General features: G+C 48.4%; 1 protein-coding gene across 1 annotated transcript; it reads left to right on the top strand.

Moving 5' to 3' along the window:
* The first annotated feature begins 17,255 nt into the window (after window positions 1-17,255).
* Window positions 17,256-21,253, top strand: LOC144149112 (uncharacterized). Its single transcript, XM_077680651.1, has 2 exons — window positions 17,256-17,792; window positions 20,549-21,253. Exon 1 carries the CDS (start codon window positions 17,378-17,380, stop codon window positions 17,744-17,746), a length of 369 nt encoding a protein of 122 aa, XP_077536777.1. The 5' UTR covers window positions 17,256-17,377; the 3' UTR covers window positions 17,747-17,792; window positions 20,549-21,253.
* Window positions 21,254-21,787: the final 534 nt, after the last annotated feature.

The raw sequence follows: 21,787 nt of genomic DNA, 5'->3' as shown, positions 1-21,787 counted from the left end.
TCGGACGAAATGGTTTGCGGGAGACCGCTTTTCGGCGGCAACGCATGGGGAAAGTGTGAAGGTGAGGCTGTGAGGCATATTCAGAATTTGGACGCGATGGTTGCTAACGAGTTACCATCGCGTGTTGCCCCTCCTCTCACACTGTCGCCAGACGCTGCTCCTCAGTTTTTTTCTGCTTGCAGTGTTCCTTTCGGGCGCTTGGTTACACGGAAGCCGATGCCGACACCGCTGCCACTCCAAATACCTGCACCTGGCGCAAGTGCTGTACATAAAAACTCATCACAGCAACCACAAAGTATTCAATGCTTAAGAAATAACGGTTCCCAACAAGAACTGTACCCAGATTACAAAGGCCGTAAAAAGAACTTTGCAGAAAGCCCAGATGTTATATAATTAGTTCCAGTTATGCACGAACCCCCACCCCTCACGTGATAAACAAGAACATTTTATTGAAAGCCTCTTCTTCTCAAAGCCTCTTCTTGTGAGCTTCTTAAAAAGCACGCGAACGAATCCACATCTACCGGCCACCCTGGTTTCTTTCTACCAGAGGACAGGATCTGTAACTCCCCAGATTATCCCCGGCATTTACCCTATTTAAGCCTGACTCAACGAAACCACAATCAAACGACGATATGTCCTCTTATACTACCTCAACCACCGTTAAAAACTATGATGCGCTGAATATAGGCATGTTAGCTTACTACACCAATCAGTTTATAGCACTTACCTTAGATGAGTTTTTAGTGTACAGCGCTTTCGCCAAATGCAGGTATTTGGGCTGGCAGCGGTGCCGGCATCGGTGTTCGTGCAACCGACGGAGTAAATGTTTACTTTGAGCAATTATCAAATTGATTATTAGATAATAAATTGCTACTATACGCCATAAAGACAACTTACATGATATTTATGCAGTACAATAAAAATGTCGAGAAAGCAATCCCTATTATATTCAACGGAACCAAGTGAAACCGAGTGACAGAACAGAAGTTCATAGGTGTTTGGTTTCAAGAACAATTTTAGTGGAATACACGTATTGCTCACCTGTCCTCCGAACTCTCTAAAAGTATAGGTCTCTTACATGGAATCAGCCATTTGATACCACTATGGTTGAAACAAAACTTATAAAATGCTCTCATTTATTCGAAACAATGCTACGCGATTTTGGTGTGGGGGACCACAACTAAAACTAATTATAACAGGATAATTGTATTGCAAAAAAGAATTTTCCGCATATATTTAGATTATCGTGGCGGTTACGCAGATTGGAGGATTGTAAAATTTGCGATGATTTGAGGATTGTAAAAATTAAAGCAGCTTACGTCAACTACCCGTAGGGTGCGCGGCATTTTTATGGATACAATTAGGGAAGCCGAAAACTCTACATTACCATTCGATAAGAAAGAGCTACAGCCAGTTCAGTACTGTAAACTTTTGTAAAATAAAGAAGTTGATTTCCCCGCACTGGTGGCCACCTCAACCAGCAGCGGGGGTAGCTCACAACTCCATTTGCTGTGGTATCTACGTACGTAAAGGTTATCCGCAGAGGCTCAACTGTTCCCGGTTAGCCATGTGCAGGGGTAAATGGTGTATTCATGTGGAGTTGTCGCAAGAGCATGGCGTGCTCTTGCGGGGATCATCATCATCATAATTTATTTACCCTTAAGGGCCCCTGTCGGGGTATTACATAAGGGGAGAGTCGAACGAGCATACATATAGGAAATTGAAGGCCAAAAACATAAAGTAGGATACAATTCAAGAATTGGAATTACAGGACAATAATATTAACAGAACTCATTATAAAAATATTAGCACAATTCAAAGTGGCTTAAAAATGTGAAAAAAGCAACTGGTTACGCACATAAATTCCGACGCTGCGTTGACAAATGAGTTTCGAGTAAAGTTTTAAACTTTAGAGTATTACGCTTTTTGGCTATTGCATTTGGAAGCGGATTCCCATCCTGAATTGTTAACAGAAGAAAAGACTTGTTGAAAGCGTTTGTTGAACCTTTTAAATTTTGGACACTCAAAGAGTTAGAGACAGCGCGAAGTTCGAATTGGTGGAAGAAGCACGGAGCAATGTAAGTAAGCAAAATTCAAATACAGTTTGTGAAGTAAACAAACGCGTGCTATTTTTCGTGTAAGATCCAGGGAGTTGAGAGACAGTGATAATTTTCTGGCAGTAACACTTGGGCGGAAATTGTATTTGGAGGTTATGAATTGAGCCGCACGATTCTGAAAGGCTTCAAGGGCGTCTAATTAATGAGATTGGTGTGGATTCCAAATTGGAAAAGCATATTCAAGTTCACTGAGGAAGCAGGTTTCGTAGGTGAGTTTACGAACTGAGGCTGGTGAGCAGGACATGGACTTCTGATGAAACCTAATGTTTTAGAGGCATCAGCCGTAATCTGTGCAATATGGTCAGTCCATGTCAGTTTGCTGTTGATGAGTACACACAGGTATCGGTACGATTCTGCTAGAGCGAGATGGTTAGACTGCAGGGAATAAGTATAATTTATGTGGGAACGCTTACGGGAAACTTGCATATACTTACATTCTGAATTATTAAGTTGCATTATCTGTAAAGAACACCAATTTTCAATTACGTTTAAATCACTTTTTAGTGCAAGTTGATCAGAGCTACCATGTATACTGCGGAAAATGACACAATCGTCTGAACAACGTTTGTGTTCTGGAAAGCCGTCGCATCGTCTCCTGTTCTCTTCTAGTCCCGTGGAGAAAGGCCAAAGGTGACGTAACGGCGCTGGCTTGCACGGCCGAAGGGATCCGCCCCTCGCTATCGTTGCGGAACAGGCTTTTGTTTCACTACAGCATTGGTACTTCGCGACTTCAACGAAGTTGTGCCACTCTGCAGCGGTGGAAGGGGTCGCGTTAAAGCCATTCGGCGCTGAAAAAAAATTACGCCCACCTCCCCTCGCGGGAACCCTGGCGTGATGCGACGCTGAGGGCGGTTCAAGCGCAAGCAAAGGGCAACCGCCGACCGAACGGCCGCCGGAGAGCGGCACACCGGTTATATGCGCAGCGCGTCCGAAGGAGAGGGGACCGCGGAAGAGAGAGTACTGCACCTGCGCCGGCGCCAGTGTCTCTGCCGCGGGTATGACGCAACACAATCCAACACAATCCACTTTAATCGAATCCAATCCAATCCAAGCCAAGCCAAGCCAATCTATTCGAATCGAATCCAATGCCCCTCGCGAGAGAGGGGCATCGGGGAGGAGAGGGGGTGAGCGGCGGAGAGCGCCGCTCGCGCGGCGTGAAGTGTGGAGAAGGGACGGACGCCGACAACAACGCCGACGACGCTGCATGGACAAGGCGAGTGAATAAGATGCAGTCGCATCTAATACGGACTGGAAGCAAACCCCTGAAGGTACGGTATTTTATTGGTCAATATACAGGTGCCATATGAAACTGCGTCTGGTGCCGAGATCTTGAATTGGACGTCCTTCCGACTGTGGCGACATCTCTAAGTGCAACAAAGGAAGCTTCGTCAGTGGGACGGGCATCACTTTGCCTGAGGTGGCAGGCATCACATTCGACTGAAGTGACCGACGTCATCGCCGCTCATTGCGAGCCACTAAGCATCTCCGCTGGTAATGTCGTGCCCTAGCCGTGACCTCCACAACTTTCGCAATGGAACCCCGTCACAGATTACATCAGGTGACTGGGAAATACTGAGAGAGGCGCCTTTAAAAAAAAACAGAATTCTTAAAGTCACTCAGACCGCATGCTGCAAACGGACGGGCCTTGGGTAAGAGATTACACAGAACCTTGCGTATTTTGACACCTCGTTAGTCCCTTACGCGAAACCTTTTTATGCGCGATCTTCCGCATAATACAGCCCAGCCCATTTCACCTGGCCCTCATTTGCCCCCTCTATAAATACTTAAGGTAATTATAGAGAGCGCAATGTCCAGAAGAAACTCATCTATACCATCCCGCCGACCCGTTACCACCACAACAGATTCAAATCGGCTATTACCTGCGAGTGACAAAATCGAGAGAAATGCTCTACTACCCTCGCATCCACTGATATCCCAACTATTCTTACGTGCTTTAGGGAGGCGGGCTGTCATTAGAGCACTCACTTTACCGCTTATCATGCGTTTCGCATCCCAATGAATGCTGCTGCTCATGACGACAATAACCCTTTCAGTAAGACGGAACATGCGTCTCTGAAGAGGAATGAGGCAGTTGATGCTGCAGGCTGCCCGCACATCTTCCGGTCGTTTCCCACACCACATTCCGAGAAAGCAACCATGCTGTTCAACGCTGTCTCGCCTCTACCGCTCCCTGAACCTGCAACTCCAGCTTCCCGGCTCAGTAGATAAAACAACTGATTACAGCCACCTTGAAAGGCTACAAGCCGCAATGTATCACCACACATGCTCTCTACATTTCTTTAATCAACGCAACGTGCAAACATCCGCGGTATCATGGCCCCCGCAACCACATGGTGTGTATATTCGCCGTAAACTTCTACACGTGGGTCCTTCTCTAGCGTCCTTCTGGTTAGAATGTTATCCAACTAGTAATAAAATGGTTATCTGCAGCTTATGAGCTTGGCTCGGCTACACGCCACAACCTAGCGAATCGTAACCTCAGAGCCCTCGAGTTGCATTGGGACGGCCAATAGGTCAATGTTAGAAGAGTTTGGTTCCACAATAAATTTGTCTTGCCGCTCCCTCACTTTACATTGAAATGAAATTTTATAACGCTGGCTTGACCACACCTTCGAAGGATCAGTTTCTTCTGCAATATTACGAACTACGTTAGGATGTCATTCCTTTCAAAACAAACGAAACAATAATTTTGACAATCGTGCGGAACATAAATATAGGAAGTGGCAAACTATCAAATTGCCCAATATAGCATTAACAGACTTAGGGGGTACATGGGCACATCCAAATTGTTTTTAGAGTCAGGGTTTAACCAATGTGTTTCCCCAAATGGTGTTTTTCTAAATGACTTTCCGCATGTGCTGCGTACATTTAAAATTTTAAAATATTTTTATTTTTAAATGCACATACTACCTTACTTTTAAAAATTCTTCAAAGACTTGCCACAATTTTTTTTAACTTTAAAATTTTGTGACGCTGTCAAACTTTATTACAAAATTATCAAAAGGTAATCTAAATGCACACAACCACAAAAAATACTAAAATATTTGTATTTTTTGTTAATTTACCTGTTCATAATGCACAGTAAAACAAAAAAAATGCTATGGGCCAATCATCACTTACTCTTTTCTGTCGATTGCCAAATGATTTGTTTGCGCACAGTCTGATTAGAGCTGGGGCTTTTGTTTTGCTGAGAAATCGTCGTGCCAATGCCTTCGAGCTCGGTCGCAAACAGAGGTGTTCCACTGCTGTGACGTCTTAGGTCGATTCTGATGAGTCACTGGGAGAACGCATTGACAGCCCTAGGCCAAGACGCCTTTCTTTTGCGTTTCTCTACGCGCTTTATAGTGGTTAGGACAACACTGTGAGCGTCTCTGTAGGGCCGTATTGATTTCGGTATAGTCTATGAACTCTTCGTTTAAAAAAAGGGGCAATTGAGTGACTTGATTTGTAGTAGCTTCTTGCCCACCCAAAACGATTTCTGTAGAGTTTTAGTTGCGACTGCATTTCCTTCACTCGCCTTGTCCCTCCATGCGGCGTTGTTGTTGTCCGTCCACACCCCTCACCCATTCTCCTCCCCGCGCTAGCTGCGCTCTCCGCCGCTCAACCCCTCTCCTCTCCGATAGCGAACACTCTCTCGCGAGGGGCATTGGATTGGATTCGATTGGGTTGGTTTGGCTTGGCTTGGATTGGATTGGATTGAATTTGGATTGGATTGGATTAAAGTGGATTGTGTTGGATTGGGTTGCGTTATAGCCGCGCCACGTTGCGTCATAGCCGCAGCCGTTCCAGCACCGGCCAAAGAAATAAATAATACATCATACGCGTTCCTCACACGTTTCACGCAATTCGAGAATCAACCCAACCGAAACACCAAGGGAACCCCCAAGATGCGTCTCATCTCCAAAGGATTCCCCTCGCGGGAAGGTAGGGTAATTTTTTTGAGTGACCATTTTATTTGAAAACTTACTGGACAATGTACTGTTCTTACAGCAGCACTGTTACCACTGGTCGCTGCGCCCCGATATTTGGGTTATATTAAATTCTCTTTACGCCAATCCCCTTCCCTAAGTCGTGTGGGGATGTTTATTCTGGGCCTACTTTCCCAGTGCATCGCTGAGTAAGCGCTAGTTCATTCTGGACCGTAAAATGCCTTCCAAGCCTTTTCATATCCACGCAAGGCCCACACAAGTACTTACCCTGTCCAAAACGCTGCAACTCAAGCGCGAAGCAGCAATCTCGTTGGCTCCTAGGAAAAATAAACACATAAAGTATGCAATATGCAGGCACTATATGCTCATCCAAGTTATTTCTTACTGAGTTGCTTGCTTCAAACAATCCGCACTGACTCACCGTTTAAGTTTTAGGAGTCACTTTTATACATCAGCTCCATTCAGGTTTGAATAACGTTGCACACCCTTTAGTTATATGTTTTTGTTAAAGGGTTTGCATCTCATTACTTTTTTATTTCCAGATTTCTTTTGTGTAATGTTGACTGTACAACCTGTTGTTGTACAGATAAACATGTGACCTATTTCCTATAATGCAATTTGTTTCCCCTGTTTTACGTTTACCGAAAATGTTCTCTTAGTTTGTACATTGGCCTATTATTTCTCTGGCTGTATGTTTTTACTACACAGGTTGTTGGTTTTTCAACTTGGTACGGATGTTCATTAGTACCTACCACTGCATCAGGTACATTAAACAAATATTTATAATATTTTAATTGGTTGTGTGTATATGTAATTTGTGTTGTATCTACTTTCTTATTATATATTTATATCCCAGTGTACGTATGATTGCTTATGTACATTTTATTTGTATTCAGATGCATCCACGGGAGAATTATTCTTCTGTGTATGCTCTTTTTATCCAAAAAAGTTCAACCATTTGTACTCAGTTTTCTGGTCTTCTTTTGCTCTCAAAAACGGGGCAGAAACCCTGTGAAGTTGCTTCTTAGCAGCTTTTTGTTTCTGCCCTGATTAGTTCCACTTTTTATGAGAGTACAATGCTGAATAAATGAATTCTGCACTTCGAACCTCCAGCAAGCACGTTGTGAAGCCAACTTCAATTAGAAAAGCTGCTAAAAACAGCCTGTGAAAAAGAAGACCATCAGGCAAGTGTTTTTCTACCTTGAAGACTCCGCACATATTTTTAATCGAGACCCAGGAACTTACATTGACGACTTTGGAGTTATTTAAGTCCGAGCTTTCGAAAACGTTCACGAGTCTGGTACGCAAGCAACGGGCCGAGCAACTGCTGCAGACACGCGCGATGAAACCCAATGAAAGCATTTTTTGTGTTAGTTTAGTAGTTGAAGTGACGTTTTCGCCGTGCGGACCCAGAAATGAGCGAAGAAAAGATACAAATGATCCCTATGCCAATGGTTAAGCTAGAGCTCGTCGCATGACTTCTCCGCAACCAGTGTTGTACGGAACGGCGTTCCAAGGAACGGCGTTGCTGGAACTAGTTCCTTTTTTGGAGGAACGGAGAAACGCCACCGTTACACTGAGGGTCGGTGGAACTGTAATGGTAGCTCGTTAGTTTTATGAGGGAACGGCAGAAACTGCGTTCCTTCTACAAAAGTTCCTTCTGCCTGTTTTGATGCCAATGCTCGAGTACAAAAATCCAGGTGTCGCTACTCTGTTTCTCTTTCTATAAGCTGGCCAATTTGCCCACCGTTCAGCAGAACGTGCCTCCTCGAAGGTAAAAGGCAAAAAAAGAATAACCACGCAGCGGGCAACAGCTTCAGCGGGCCGCGGCCGCGAAGGGGCTTTTCCCCTTTCATCATTTGTCTGAGTAGGCAGATGCGATCCTGGCAGATAGAATTGTTCCCTGCAAGGGAAAGGTGGCCTAAGACCGGGCGGCGATTCAGGTACCTTGTGAAACCACAATATCTGTATATTGTCAGGGATAATTACCCCATTAGTGCGCGCGAGTTGGGGGTGCGTTGTTGTCGGGGGACTTGCGCTCGCTATGAGGTCATTCGAAGAGTTACAGGCTATCGATATAGCAGCGACGCCACAGTGTATCGGGTTATTGTACTGCTCGAATTTAGAGTACGCACACCGTCCTTCACTGCGCGGTATGCCACAAATCAGATATGAATCGGTTGACGCGAGTGCCACGTCCTTTTGTATTGCTCGCGACGTGTTGACAAAGGACAGAAATTTAATCATTGTTGGGCCTAATTCCGTCTAGCGCCGTACGGATAATAATATTTGGGAGAGGCCACACGAAGGTTGCGGCCAGCGCTCAGAGTTGCTCATCGAAGAGTGTTTGTGAAAATCCTGACCAGAAGTTTTGTTTTAAGTGCGAATGCACTTCTTAAGCGAGCCTGAATCGTCCGCCGCCGTCGTCCGCATAGCAACAGCTGCGGGTGCGCGCGCTCCTCGTCTTTCTCGTCTCCCCTAGCAACGGGGGGAAATGGGCGCGCGCTACTCTCCTCCTCCTCTCTCCGCTCAGTGACAGCGGGTGGTGGGCACCTCCTCTCCACTTCGGGCGGGAGAGCTCTCGCGTAGCGGGCGCTCCGCATTCCGACGCGTGAGGGCGCTCGTGTAGCCCTCGCCGTAACGGCGGGCGCTATTCTCCTCCTCCTCTCTCCGCTCAGTGACTGCGGGTGTTGGGCGCCTCCTCTCCACTTCGGGCGGCAGAGCTCTCGCTCGCCTAGCGGGCGCTCCGCATTCCGACGCGTGAGGGCGCTCGTGTAGCGGCCGCGTGGCGCGGGAGGGTATTAGTCGAGCGCGCGCCGTCGTCGAGAGCGGTCGCTGGTCCTGCATCTCGATAACGATGATGGCGGACCGGGCAACGGTACCATCAATAACGAGTGAAATATCTTTCTTTGTAGTTGTGTGCGTGTGTGTGATCTCTCGACTACTCATTAAGATCACGATATCCACCGTAATCGCGCAATCAACAACCGTGCATTCGCACTTACACACTCTCCCCCTCGGGGAAGTGCGAGGGAATTTTTTGTGTTGTTTTGTTTTTTTTTTGTTTTTTTTTGTATTGTAAGTTGTACTTTTTTTGTTTTTGCGTGTGCGCAATGTCAAGATCGACCACTCCGCCCGTCGGTATTTATTTGTGTTTCTTGAATAATAGTTCCAAGTCTGCACCGGTTCTCGTGTACTTCTCTATGTGCGGTGGCCTTCTTAGCGGAGCTTACACCTTTAATCATATGCAACAACTAGCCAAACAGAAAGTCCGTTAAAATACTTACCTGCCTCAGCTTCTGGTGTAAATGTCATCTAAAACAGAGACACTCTTTTTCTTTAAATGTAAATTTGGTTTTGTTTTAAAACAGTAAAAGGTTAAAGATATCCTGGAGTGCATTTACGTTGTTATCTCCCCATTCTGACAGTTTTTTTAATCGCAACTGCTATATTATCAAACCGCTTTTTTTCGCTATGTAGATCTGCATGGCCGAAGCTAATGTTATTCATAACTTATGTCTTTCGGTTTGAATGATAAAAGACCTATGATTTGTTCCTTTCCACGCGGTTTCTCATCCAAAAAATTGAATTGTTCCAGCATGTGAGTAAACTTCTATTTGCATTCTCAAGCGCAGTAACCTTAAAGGGCATTGGTAAGGCCGAAGTGGAAAGTGCCGTATGTGTTGCACCTACACACTAAACTTTTTTACGCCCTTTTGGCCAAAAAGGGTGTAAAATAATTGAAAAAAGGGTGTTGGGAGGCCCTTACGCCCTTTTTCTTGAATCTCAACACCCTTTTTTGTAGCTTTCCACCCTTTTTGCGTGAAAAAAAGGGTGTTGACCAACCTCACCACCCTTTTTTTTGGAAGGGTGTTGAAAGGGTGGGGAAAAGGTGTTCAGCTCATCATTGATTGAGGTCATGCATGCAATATAATTTCAAAAAGACATCCCATTGCACCATCCACCCAACCTCGTCAAAAATGTTCAAAAGCAAAAAAAAAAAGCTGCCAAATTCAATAAAAAAGCAGCGGCAGCACCGACGTTGAAACAGGAAAAAATATCAGCCCTTGCTTATTACGACATCGACAAAATAACACTCCCCCTCCCACTTTTTGTTTTCTGCAACCTTGCACCGAGCACAGCACAACCTTGAACTGTGACATCTGTATCATCATTCCGTCGTTCCCTGTTCCTCTCCTGCCCCTCCAGCACAATCATAGCCCCCTCTGACAACAGTCATTCTCGTCACTCAGTGGAGTTATAAAGTACTAGCAATCACAATTTTATTCCATTCTTATTGTTAGCGACCGTAAATATTGTGTACAAATGCAATAAACAGACCACCTAGTTTCTCCTACAGAAACAACGTTGGAGAACAAGGCAGATATCAAAAGAAAACAAAAGTTGGGAATGGAGGGGGCATGAAGTCGGGCGCTAAATAAACAGACGCCAAATAATAATACGATTACTTACACTAGAACACTTCCAAATTTCATTGCGCAGTGTTATCTTACTATCTGATGCTTTTTTTAACGTTCAAATGGAGCGCCAAAAAACTCAGTCCGCGTTTTGTGTTTGTAAACTTTAAAAATCTAAGCTTCTTTATTATATTGCACACAAAAAATAATAATTTACTGTTGTAGTCAGTAAAAGAGGCAATTATTTATTGTTGTCGTTTTAATTTCTTTACGCAACTCCCTGTCAACGGCCGAAACCCTGAGTACGGCGCGCGGCGGCGTGGCCGGATTCCGGAACAGATACCCCGTGACCCTCCATGCCGTGACCCGTCTTTCATGGATTGTTGACTGTGGTGTGCAGTTACACAAGCGCAGTTATTATGATTAATTGGACACCTGGTCGTCTTCGGTTATGTCTGTCGTGTTCGACTTCGCGATGAAGTATTTGAGAACAACTTTGCCACCTGAAGACGGCTAAATTCGTTCGGCGCTTGCCCCTGAACGTCGCTCGCTCTTCTGCTTCGTTTCCTGCAGGTAAGCTGTCTCGACACATTTGCCGCCTTTCTTTTCACTGGATGCCGTTTGTAGCTGTCAGCGCCGCTTTAAGGATTCGTTAACAGGAGCCCGCGTGTGTGAATTGTTTAACTGAACTAGCTAGGTTGAACCTTGAGGGCTCGTCTTCAGAAAGGCGATGTGCGAAAGAACATTGTGGTGCTTGCATTGAGCGCTGAACGCACTGGCGCTCAGTAACGCAGTGGCGCTCAGTAACTCAGTAACGTTTCCCATTCCGCAGCACTACATTGAACAGCTTCAGAGTTCACCACTGCAAACCACGTCTTACGCGTAGTTTATCAGAACACGGGCGGCTACTCCTCTAAACTGTGCTGCGCAGCGTTTACGGCTTCGTTAATCACCGCTGTCATTTGTGCCGTGTTGGGAATGGCGAGGGAGAATCGTTTGCGAGCGAATGTGCGCGCCTCGCAAGCTTCGTTGCGTTTGCGGCGAGCCACCTCACCATGTGTACGGTGCCGCTGTGCGCGGGCAATGATTTTGGCTGAATATTGTGTTGCCCGAGTTGTAACATTCGTGCACCCAATAATTTCCATTCTTGCCTGTGTGGTAATCATGTGTCATCCTGTTTTAGACCTCTGGACGGTCTGAGCACATCACGCCCCTCCATTCAACCGGACAAGAGCCACAAGCATTGTCAACAGTGTTTGGCCGCCAGAACGTAAGTTTTCAAACACAGTTTTGGTAGCACAGTGGGCTACCATACTTGAATAATGTTCGATCACTTGAATGTACAAGTTCCCTCGTACAAGCCAGGAATTTTTTTGGGGGGGAGGGGGGGGTGTGGTCGACCAAAAAATGGGACGGGGAAATATGTAGGCAAGGCATCTTGCGCGTTGTTTTGCAAACGAAACTTGAAATAACTGACTTTAACATGCGATTTGTGTATGCTCAACACTACCTGTAAAGCCCACCTTAAAGGAGAGCCATGAAGACAAAATACAAGTTGGGTTTATTAGAAAGACTGCTTAGTCCTGATAACAATGATCCCAATATCATCGCAATCTTCGAAAAAATAACGGAGATATTAAGGAAAACGTTTGAAGCAGTCGCGACCCCCTAGCCAATTTCCCGCAACTTATTTATGACGTCACGGAACCTTGTTTGTGCGATTGGCGGCCGTCTAACTGACCTGTCGCGACGGCACATGACTGGACGTCTGTAATCCGGCCTCTAGTTTCATTTGACCGCATCACTTGAACGTTAACGTGCAGTTAAGGCACTGAAAATTATGTTTTATTGTGGGCCCGTATGACGTCATTCTTGCTCATAACACGTCACTGTGGCGCAAAATTTGAAAGTTTTTAAATACGTCTTGCTTTTTTTCGTTAAAAAACATATTTTGCGGCTCTAATGGAGCTGAGTGACATACTGAATCCTAGTTCTTTCAAATTAAACGAAGTTGTATTTTCTCTTCATGGCTCCTTTAAGGAGCTTAGATGGTGATGATAGTGATGATCAGCTAAATTGCTGTTCGCTGGTCTATGGGCAGACTACGGGCGATTCATTCGTCCGCAGAGCAGGTGGTTAGGCGGACCCGCGCTCGTGAGTGTGATCATGAGCGCGCTCGTGAGTGGCGCGCGGACCCCGAAGTTCGTCAGGCGGAAGTGGAGGCCAACACTGAATGTTTACTATCAAGATTCTCGTGTTTTAGAAAAGGGACTATTAAGTTTTCTTGTCAGCTATGAAGTACAGTCGAGCACGATTTGAAGGTTATCGAGCGGCCAAGCGTGCCACCAGCCCACGGTTTCGTTTCGGAACCATGAAAATCGAAATTTCACACTCTTCGCTCCCTTGTTGGCTGTTCCATGATACAACAATGGCCTGCACGACTGACTTGCCACCCTTTGGGTTTCAAGCTGTACAGGGCCGTCCACGCTAGGTGCGAACACGGCGCAGCGTGACCTTGCTCCGCGGAGCGCCAGCGCACAATCCGCGGCCGCGCATCGAAGCTAAGCGGCGCAGGCGCACAGGTGCTTGGAGGTGGGGCTTCGTGTCGTCTGCTACCGCGGGAGAGCGCCGTGCCCGCTTTGTTGTGAAGCACGCCTAACTGTAGGCTTGCCTGTAGCGTCTAAGCGCGCTGCGACAGCATTGCGGGAAAGCGCACTTTCCTTACTGCGGCGCGTTGTGTAGTTTCTGTCTACGAGAACCCACAGCTTCCGCATTTCAGTTCCGCGGTGCAGGTTAAATGCAAGTATTGTTGCAAACATTTCAGGACAGGCTTGGTTTGGTTCAATGAGAGACGCTGTATAGAACGGCATCGTATAATTTCGGCCACTAGGATTTATTTAATGCTCACTGGCATTACGCAGAACATAATTGTCTGTGCATTTCGCCTCCGTGGAATTTCGGTCACAGCGGCTGGGTTTCGATCTGCCGAAATTCTTCCGGATGTGTATTGGCTTTTTTCAAACATATGAATATCGCGCATCGTCGAGATGGTTCAAGCAGTCGCCCAGCCAGGAAGTCACGCCCCCAGCACAATCGTCTACTCTGCGGTCGAATCCTGGACCGGTCCCACTCTAGTGTGCTAAATTATAATGCATACGTCATTGGTTGCGCTCCCTACATGGCTAGTTATTTGGAGAAAGCGGCCCCTCCCTTTGTTGCCACCTGTGCGCATCCTCCTTTATGGTAAGACCCGTACTTCCTCGCGACTCCTTGAACCATCTCAACGATGCGCGATATTCATATGTTTGAAAAAAGCCAATACACATCTGGAAGAAATTCGGCAGATCGAAACCCAGCCGCTGTGACCGAAATTCCATGGAGGCGAAATGCACAGACAATTATGTTCTGCGTAATGCCAGTGAGCATTAAATAAATCCTAGTGGCCGAAATTATACGATGCCGTTCTATACAGCGTCTCGCATTGAACCAAACCAAGCCGCCAGTCCTGAAATGTTTGCAACAATACTTGCATTTAACCTGCACCGCGGAACTGAAAAGCGGAAGCTGTGGGTTCTCGTACGCAGAAACTACACAACGCGCCGTAGTAAGGAAAGTGCGCTTTCCCGCAACGCCGTCGCAGCGCGCTTAGACGCTACAGGCAAGCCTACAGTTAGGCGTGCTTCACAGCAAAGCAGGCACGGCGCTCTCCCGCTCTAGCAGACTACACGAAGCCCCGCCTCCAAGCCCCTGTGCGCCTGCGCCGCTTAGCTTCGCTGCGCGGCCGTGGATTGTGCGCTGGCGCTCCGCTGAGCGAGGCCACGCTGCACCGTGTTCGCACCTAGCGTGGACGGCCCTGTACATTCGTTGTTATCAAGCACAGACTTGGACTTGGTTGCCCTTTATCTACACCAATGATAACGAAACTTGCATGGAATATTTGATAAAGCTGTTGTTCTTCCTTCTTCCTACTTCGTTTGAAAGAGTAGTTTTCCCGCGACAACCTCCGAATCGCAGTGGACTGTACATGCGGCGCATTCGTATATTATGGTGGTGAAACTAGCAAATGTGCGTCTTCGTTCTTAAGTAATCGCCTTTTGTTATTTTTTGTGCTAGTAGCGCGAGTAGTAAACTTTCGCTAAGCGGAACACCTTATTGCACTGCTGTTGAATGTTGAGCTTGTTGCACGTTTCTTAAATTTCATTATATTTCTATCTGTTAAATCGAAACAGACATGGCTTCAGTAAAACTCCTGTTAAGCAAATACAGAATGCTGATTCTAACCAAGAGGGAGGTCAAGGAAACTGGAATAGTGCCAAAAAAACAAAGCTCCGCATTAGGGAGAATTGTGTAGTTTTGTTGATGTGGAGGAAATACAAGATGGGCAGAGCAATGCTTTTTATGCAGCAGAAATTATGGATCTGCAATAGTCAATGAAATGCGATGTCTGTAGAAAAGTAAACATATCAAGGATTGATAGTTGACTGAACAAAATACAGCGACGTGCTCTGTCATGTGATTATACTTTGTACCAGTGTAAAGACAAGGAATCACACGCTCCCGACAACATGTAAGCCTATATGAGGCTTTTCCTGCTGTTCTGCCATTCCCCGGCCGTGCTGTTCCGCCATTGAAACAGTGGGGCTGTTTCGATTGGCTCGTGGCAGGTTCCCAGCGCTTGTCGGTGTATCCGGCGCGAAATGCAGCCGGGCTGTATATGTTGACAGGTACAGCATCTGGAGCGGGCGCAGGGATCAGACGTTGACATAGCCTTTGTTTTCGGCTTTATATGAGCAAGAATGTCCTTAAAACTGCAGGTTCCGCGCCTGCTGGTGACTTCAGGCGGGTTTTCAGGCTGCTTAAACCGCAGCCCAGCAGTTATCTTCTTGGATGTTCTTTTCCCCGGGGCTTCTCCTCCAAGCCGCAGTAGCGCTGAGGATCTGACCCCCGGTATCCTCAACCGACAAACTCAGCCTCTGATACAAAACTGTACATTTATTTACAGCCCGGCGGGCGACTAAAAAACAGTGCTCAGGCGGAGTTCGAAGACGACGGGCCGAGCTCTCCTGCGCCCGGACCACGTCTCCCGATGTCGTCTCCTTGTCTTCATCTTCCCTCCACCCTGACGCTGGGGGCTAGGGAAGAGGGAAAAGCGAGTCCTTCGTGGGGGTCCAACCCCATGTGGTGGCCATTAGCGCATCCGGTGCGAGCAGGCGTGACCTTCCTCGGGATGCGCGGAGTTTCAAGGCGCCAAGCGACACGTGCGTTCAATTTCTGTGCCGCTCGTCCCGGGGCCCGCGCCAGTTCGTGCGTCGAAGCGCGCAACACCTCCACCGCCACTGTGAAACATACCTTCAGGAATGTTTCACACACGAAACACACACCACACACACATTTGGCCCGTGCACCATCGTTCCTTCAGTTGACGACACAACAATCAGCACGGCCAGTGCCTCTTGACCCTGGCTGCAGGTCACCATGACAAATTAGGCACAATCCTCACATAGCTCATTCAGAGCGAGCGGCCTTTAGAATGCGATACGCACCGGCCGTCGTCGTCCGAAAACGCCCTTGCCATGCGCCGCACACCCTCACACAACAGTATCAGGGGCCCCTCTCTTCCTCGCTCGGGAAGGGACAACTGCTGGGTCGTCAGCATGCGTTGGAGCCACTCTGCACTGAGGTGAAGCTGACTGACGCTTGCGCCTCTTTCCAGGCGAACCCTAGGGTTCGGCCGCTTCTGACCCACCATAAGCGCACGAGGTGTCATTCTCTACGACACACCTTTGGTCAGGGTAAGCAGCAGAGGGCTGCTTCGTGGGCACGTTAACGCGGTCATGCAATGCCGGAGAGGCTATCTCTTCAGTCACTGCAGTTCTACCTGCAATTGCCTGGGGCTGCGTTACATGAGCGGCCGTACCCTGATTTGCACTTCCCTCTCTCAATTCGCTGGAGCTTCCCATGGCAATCATATTTTCGGGACTCGACATTTGGGGACCTCCAGAAACACACCATGCAGTGTGCGCGACACCAACTGCATCCGATTCTTCACGCGATTCCCGTGCTGCCGCATCCTGCAAAGCTACTGGCCGCTCGGCCACGCTCCCAGGATGTTCTCTGTCTCCGCACGGTGCGATGACAGGCTCACGCTCAGCTGAAGCCAGTCTCCGCCCCTTCAGAACGGCTGATTTAAGAACCTCATAGTTCTTCCGCTCCTTAATGTGCGAACCCTCGCGTTCGGCCGCTACTGAACCACCGTTCGCGCGCGAAGCGCCGTTCTCTACCACACACCGTTGTGTGACGCAAGGAGTAGAGAGGGGCTCATCGGTCACATGAATTAGAACATGCGATGCAGCTGAGGCTGTTTCTCTGGCTATCAGCTTTTTCACGGGCATGCCCACACTCCTTCGACGCACGAACTGGCGTGGGCCCCGGGACGAGCGGCACAGAAATTGAACGCACGTGTCGCTCGGCGCCTTGAAACTCCGCGCATCCCGAGGAAGGTCGCGCCTGCTCGCACCGGATGCGCTAGTGGCCACCACATGGGGTTGGACCCCCACGAAGGACTCGCTTTTCCCTCTTCCCTGGCCCCCAGCGTCAGGGTGGAGGGAATATGAAGACAAGGAGACGAGAGAGACGCGGTCCGGGCACAGGAGAGCTCGGCTCGTCGTCTTTGAGCTCCGCCTGAGCACTGTTTTTTAGCCGCCCACTGGGCTGTAAATAAATGTACAGTTTTAATCGGAGGCTGAGTTTGTCGGTTGGAGATACCCGGGGTGAGATCCTCAGCGCTGCAGCGGCTTGGAGGAGAAGCCCCGGGGAAAAGAACATCCAAGAAGATAACTGGCGCAGTCGACAGGATCTTCAACAGCGACGACTCAGCCAGCCGGCGGGCGAGATGGAGCAGGCGGAGAAGTCACGGCCTGCTGAACGGGATCGGCGGGAGCAGCGAGCTCGTCAGCCTGGTGGAGAAGCGGCTGGACCGGCGCTCAGCGGACTTCTCAACGGAGAGCGGCAGCCTGCTGAACGAGATCTGCAGGAGCAGCGAGCTCGCCACCCAGGTGGAGAAGCGGCTCGAGCGGCGCTGAACGGACGTCTCAACGGAGACCGAGGCAATCTCTGCGGCCTGCTGAGCAGCGGAGAAGCAGCTTGGCGAGCGGTCAGTGGAGGCATCAGCAGCCCACTGAAGGAGAAGAGGCAGGCGAGAAGTCGGCGGGCGATTGTTTGGTGGACACCTCGGTGGAAGGAGCGGTGCATAAATGGATAACCCATCTGCACCGGTGCGGCATCTCTACAGGCGCCGAGCTATACAGGTCAGTGCCTCGTTTGATGCTGGGTCTGCGGTTCACCATGACATCTAGCGGCTATCTAGGTGTAGCCGCGAGATAATGATGAGGATTAGGAAGCGTGCATGAACGTTGCAGGGACAGCAAGCATTGCAATGTCGTTTGCTGAGCAGAAGGCGCTATTGCTGGCGAAATTGAGAATCGCTGAGGCAGAGTTAGCAGCGGAACGTTCGAAGAGTGGACGTTTCAAGAGAGCTAACAACGTTCCTACCTCACCGATTGCTCAAACAGTAATGTTCAGCACTCGGGGAGAGAGTGAACTGCGGTGCTCCGGTACGCCGAAAGATGCGCTGGGTGGAACCCATTCACTGGGCGCGCGTAGTCCTCCTGTTTCGCGGGATCCGCCACGATCAGAGTCACGTGGGAAAGGCGAAGATAGGATAGTGGCGCACGTTTCTTCGTGGGCGTTGAGATTCTCTGCAACCGGGGAGCAGGATAGTGAAGCATCCCGCTTAGAGAATTTCACCGCAATAAAGATGGAGGTGAAGGAAGGTGTTACGCGCGAGGCTGCGTTGGTAAATGACAGGCAGTCAAAGTTGAATGAGAGTGTGCGCATGCCCGTGATGAAGCTGATGGAAGAGAGAAAGGCTCCGCAGCGTCGCATGTTATTGTTCAAGTTGCCGATGAGCCCCTCGCTACTCCTTGCTTCACACAACGTTGTGTGGTAGAGAACGGCGCTTTGTGCGCGCACAGGGGTGCAGTAGTGGCCGAACACGACGGTTCGCACAGGAAGGAGGGGAAGAACTATGAAGTTCTTAAATCAGCCGTTGTGAAGGGGCTGGTTTCAGTCGAGCGTGAGCCCGTTGTCACCGCGTTCAGAGAGGGAGAACGTTCCGGGAGCGTGGGCGAGCGGCCAGTTGCATTGCAGGATGCAGCAGCACGGGAATCGCGCGAGGAATCGGATGCAGTTGGTGTCACGCACACTGTATCTTGTTTCTCGAGATACCCAAATGTCGAGTACCGACAATGTGATTGCCATAGGGAGCTCCAGCGAATTCAGCGAGGAAAGTGTAAATCAGGGTACGGCCGCTCATGTAATGCAGCCCAGGGCAGTTACAGGTAGGTCTTTAGGAGTGGCTGAAGAGATAGCCCCTACAGCATTTCATGTCAGCGTTGACGTAGCCGCTAAGCAGTCCTCTCCTGCTTACGCTGACCAACGGTGCGTAGTGGAGCACGGCGCTACGAGCGCAGAAGCGGCCGAACCCGAGGGTTCGCCTCGAAAGAGGCGAAAGCGTCAGTCAGCTTCACCTCAGTGCAGAGTGGCTTCAACGCATGGTGACGAGCCAGCAGTGGTCCCTTCCCGAGCGAGGAAGCGAGGAGGAGAGGGGCCCATGATACTGTTGTGTGAGGGTGTGCGGCGCATGGCAAGGGCGTTTTCGGACGACGACGGCCGGTGCGTACCGCATTCAAAAGGCCGCTCGCTCTGAATGAGCTATGTGAGGATTGTGCCTAATTTGTCATGGTGACCAGCAGCCAGGGTCAAGGGGCACTGGCCGTGCTCATTGTTGTGTCGCCAATTGAAGGAACAATGGAGCACGCTCGCAAAGTGTGTGTGGTGTGTGAAACATTCCTGAAGTTATGTTTCACAGTGGTCGGGCGCTTCGACGCATGAACTGGCGCAGGCCCTGGGACGAGCAGCACAGAAATTGAACGCACGTGTCGTGTCACGCGGCGCCTTGAAACTCCGAGGAGGGTCGCGCCTGCTCGCACCGGATGCGCTAATGGCCACCACATGGGGTTCCCACGAAGGACTCGCTTTTCCCTCTTCCGTGGCTCCCAGTGTCAGGGTGGAGGGAATATGAAGACAAGGAGACGAGAGAGACGCGGTCCGGGCACAGGAGAGCTCGGCCCGTCGTCTTCGAGCTCCGCCTGAGCGCTGTTTTTTAGCCGCCCACTGGGCTGTAAATAAATGTATAGTTTTGATCGGAGGCTGAGTTTTGTCGGTTGGAGATACCCGGGGTGAGATCCTCAGCGCTGCAGCGGCTTGGAGGAGAAGCCCCGGGGAAAAGAACACCCACAAAGATAACTCCAGCCTTGACATAAAACATTATGAAGGGGGGGGGGGCACCAGGACCCCCCCTCCCTTCCTTCCCCCCCCCCCCCGGCTGCGCCCTTGGCGTGTGCTTATTCTTTCTCTTGCATCCACCACATTCGAGTCGTCACGTTGATTTGGGAATGCTGGAATCCAGCATATGCTGGCAAGATACGAGAGCTTGAACACAACCCACTTGCCCGCAATGAGTTTTCAAAGATCTCCACCCTCCTGAAGGTACTGAAGTGAGATGTAAGCATTGCCTGAAAACCATACCAGATAAGGGTACCAAATCATAGTTATGGGTCTTTCTCGCCCATTTTAGTGTTTTGAACGAAAAAAGTGCCATTTAAAGGTGACACGTCGTTCCCTGCCGATTTCTGATGCCTGATTAAGTTTGTGGGCATAAATTTAGCAGCTTTCTCACATGTCTAACGTGTATGTGTGCTTGTTAGGAGTGAAGTAGGTAAAAATTTAAAGGTTTGATTGTAGTTGTGTATAGATTACCTACATTTTTTTCATTCCTAGAAAAGAAAAATTGAGGTAACCCTGCCGATTGTTCTGCATTGCTGCGTTTTATTATGCTTGTATGATTCGTAGAACCTGCAGGAGTTCAGCTGCTTGTTAACGGAAAAATGAACAGTGGTACAAAAAAAAAGTGCATCTACTAAAAAAATCTTCACAATCGCAGGATGCCAACGGTCCACCTACCAACTTGCGTCCTGCATTGTTTCTGCTGGCTGGAGCGGCGCATGGAGCATTTTTCAACTTCTCGAAGTTTGTGATCAAGCCCTGCCCCAAGTGAAGGATGCCGCAGAGGGATCTTCGGTTTTAATGCCACAATTTCATGTGCTTAGCACTTACTCGTAAGGCATTTTAAATATTCATCATCCCAGAGGATATGTTACCTTCGTCTTGGGTGGAATGTGGCTGCAATCAGGTTATTTGTGACAGAAACAAGTGAACCACGTGGTGAGAGTCATTGAGGCCCTGTTGATTGCGCATGCTACTGAAATAACATTTTCATTCAGCTGAATACTTTCTAAATATTACAATTTGTGAACAAAATATGATAAAAGTCATGATTAGTTGTACTGCAGTGCAGGAAAGAAATGCCAGCACATGTTTTAGGAGCCTCTTATATTTCAGGTCATTGGCTGGTGAGCAATAAAACATAACCGAAAATTGTTTAAAGTGAAATCAAATATTTGTTGTCGCCAGTGCGTGGCCCGTAGTAAAAGCTATCTGGTCTCCCAATTTCAAATGAGACAGGAAATGCCAAAAAAATAAGGAAATAAACAAGACAGCTTGCTACAATAAACCAATTCAAATAATTGCTCAATGTCTATAAAGTGGTGATTCAGGCGGGTTAGTTCGGTGTTGATGAAATACAAGCAGGCGCTCGCCTGGTCAAAAACAAATAAACAAAGACATTTTAGGCCCCTACTGGCCTTTGATCACAATGAAAGGGGGGTGAAAGGTCGCGATTATTTATAAGTTTGGTGGTGCAGAGTGCGCATGTATATCTCGGGGAGTTGGTTGAATATGCACTGATTCTAAAAGTAGTCGTGTCGACAGGCACTTCTCTGATGCGATTATGCTTGCGGAATCCCAATCGATGACGTGGTCAGTAGCCAGGTGATGATCCGCCAAGGCATTTCAGCTTGCATTGCCTTTTTTGACATCGTTCTGGTGCTATTGAATTCTTATTTTAAATATTTCCAGTTTCACCTATGTAGGGTGCGTCGCAATCCTTGCATGGAATTTTGTAGGCAACTCCGGGGAATCTTGATTTTTCTAAAGGGTCCTTCACGCGTACCAGCTTTTGCTTAAGCCTGTTCGTTGGCACGTGTGCAATTTTAATGCCATATGTGCCAAACACCCTTGCAAGAGCTTCACTGATGCCTTGCGTGTAGGGGACGGCAGCGCG

This window comes from Haemaphysalis longicornis, unplaced genomic scaffold (genome assembly GCF_048455015.1).
Source record: "Haemaphysalis longicornis isolate Haplotype H1 unplaced genomic scaffold, Haemaphysalis longicornis Haplotype H1 scaffold_8, whole genome shotgun sequence".
In the NCBI taxonomy this organism is placed as follows: Eukaryota; Metazoa; Arthropoda; class Arachnida; order Ixodida; family Ixodidae; genus Haemaphysalis; species Haemaphysalis longicornis.
Note: the sequence above shows the minus strand (reverse complement) of the source record. Positions and strands in the feature narration are given on the sequence as shown.

Coding starts and splice junctions, on each gene's coding strand:
- LOC144149112 (XM_077680651.1), top strand. CDS start 17,378: ATGGAGCAGGCGGAGAAGTCACGGCCTGCTGAACGGGATCGGCGGGAG.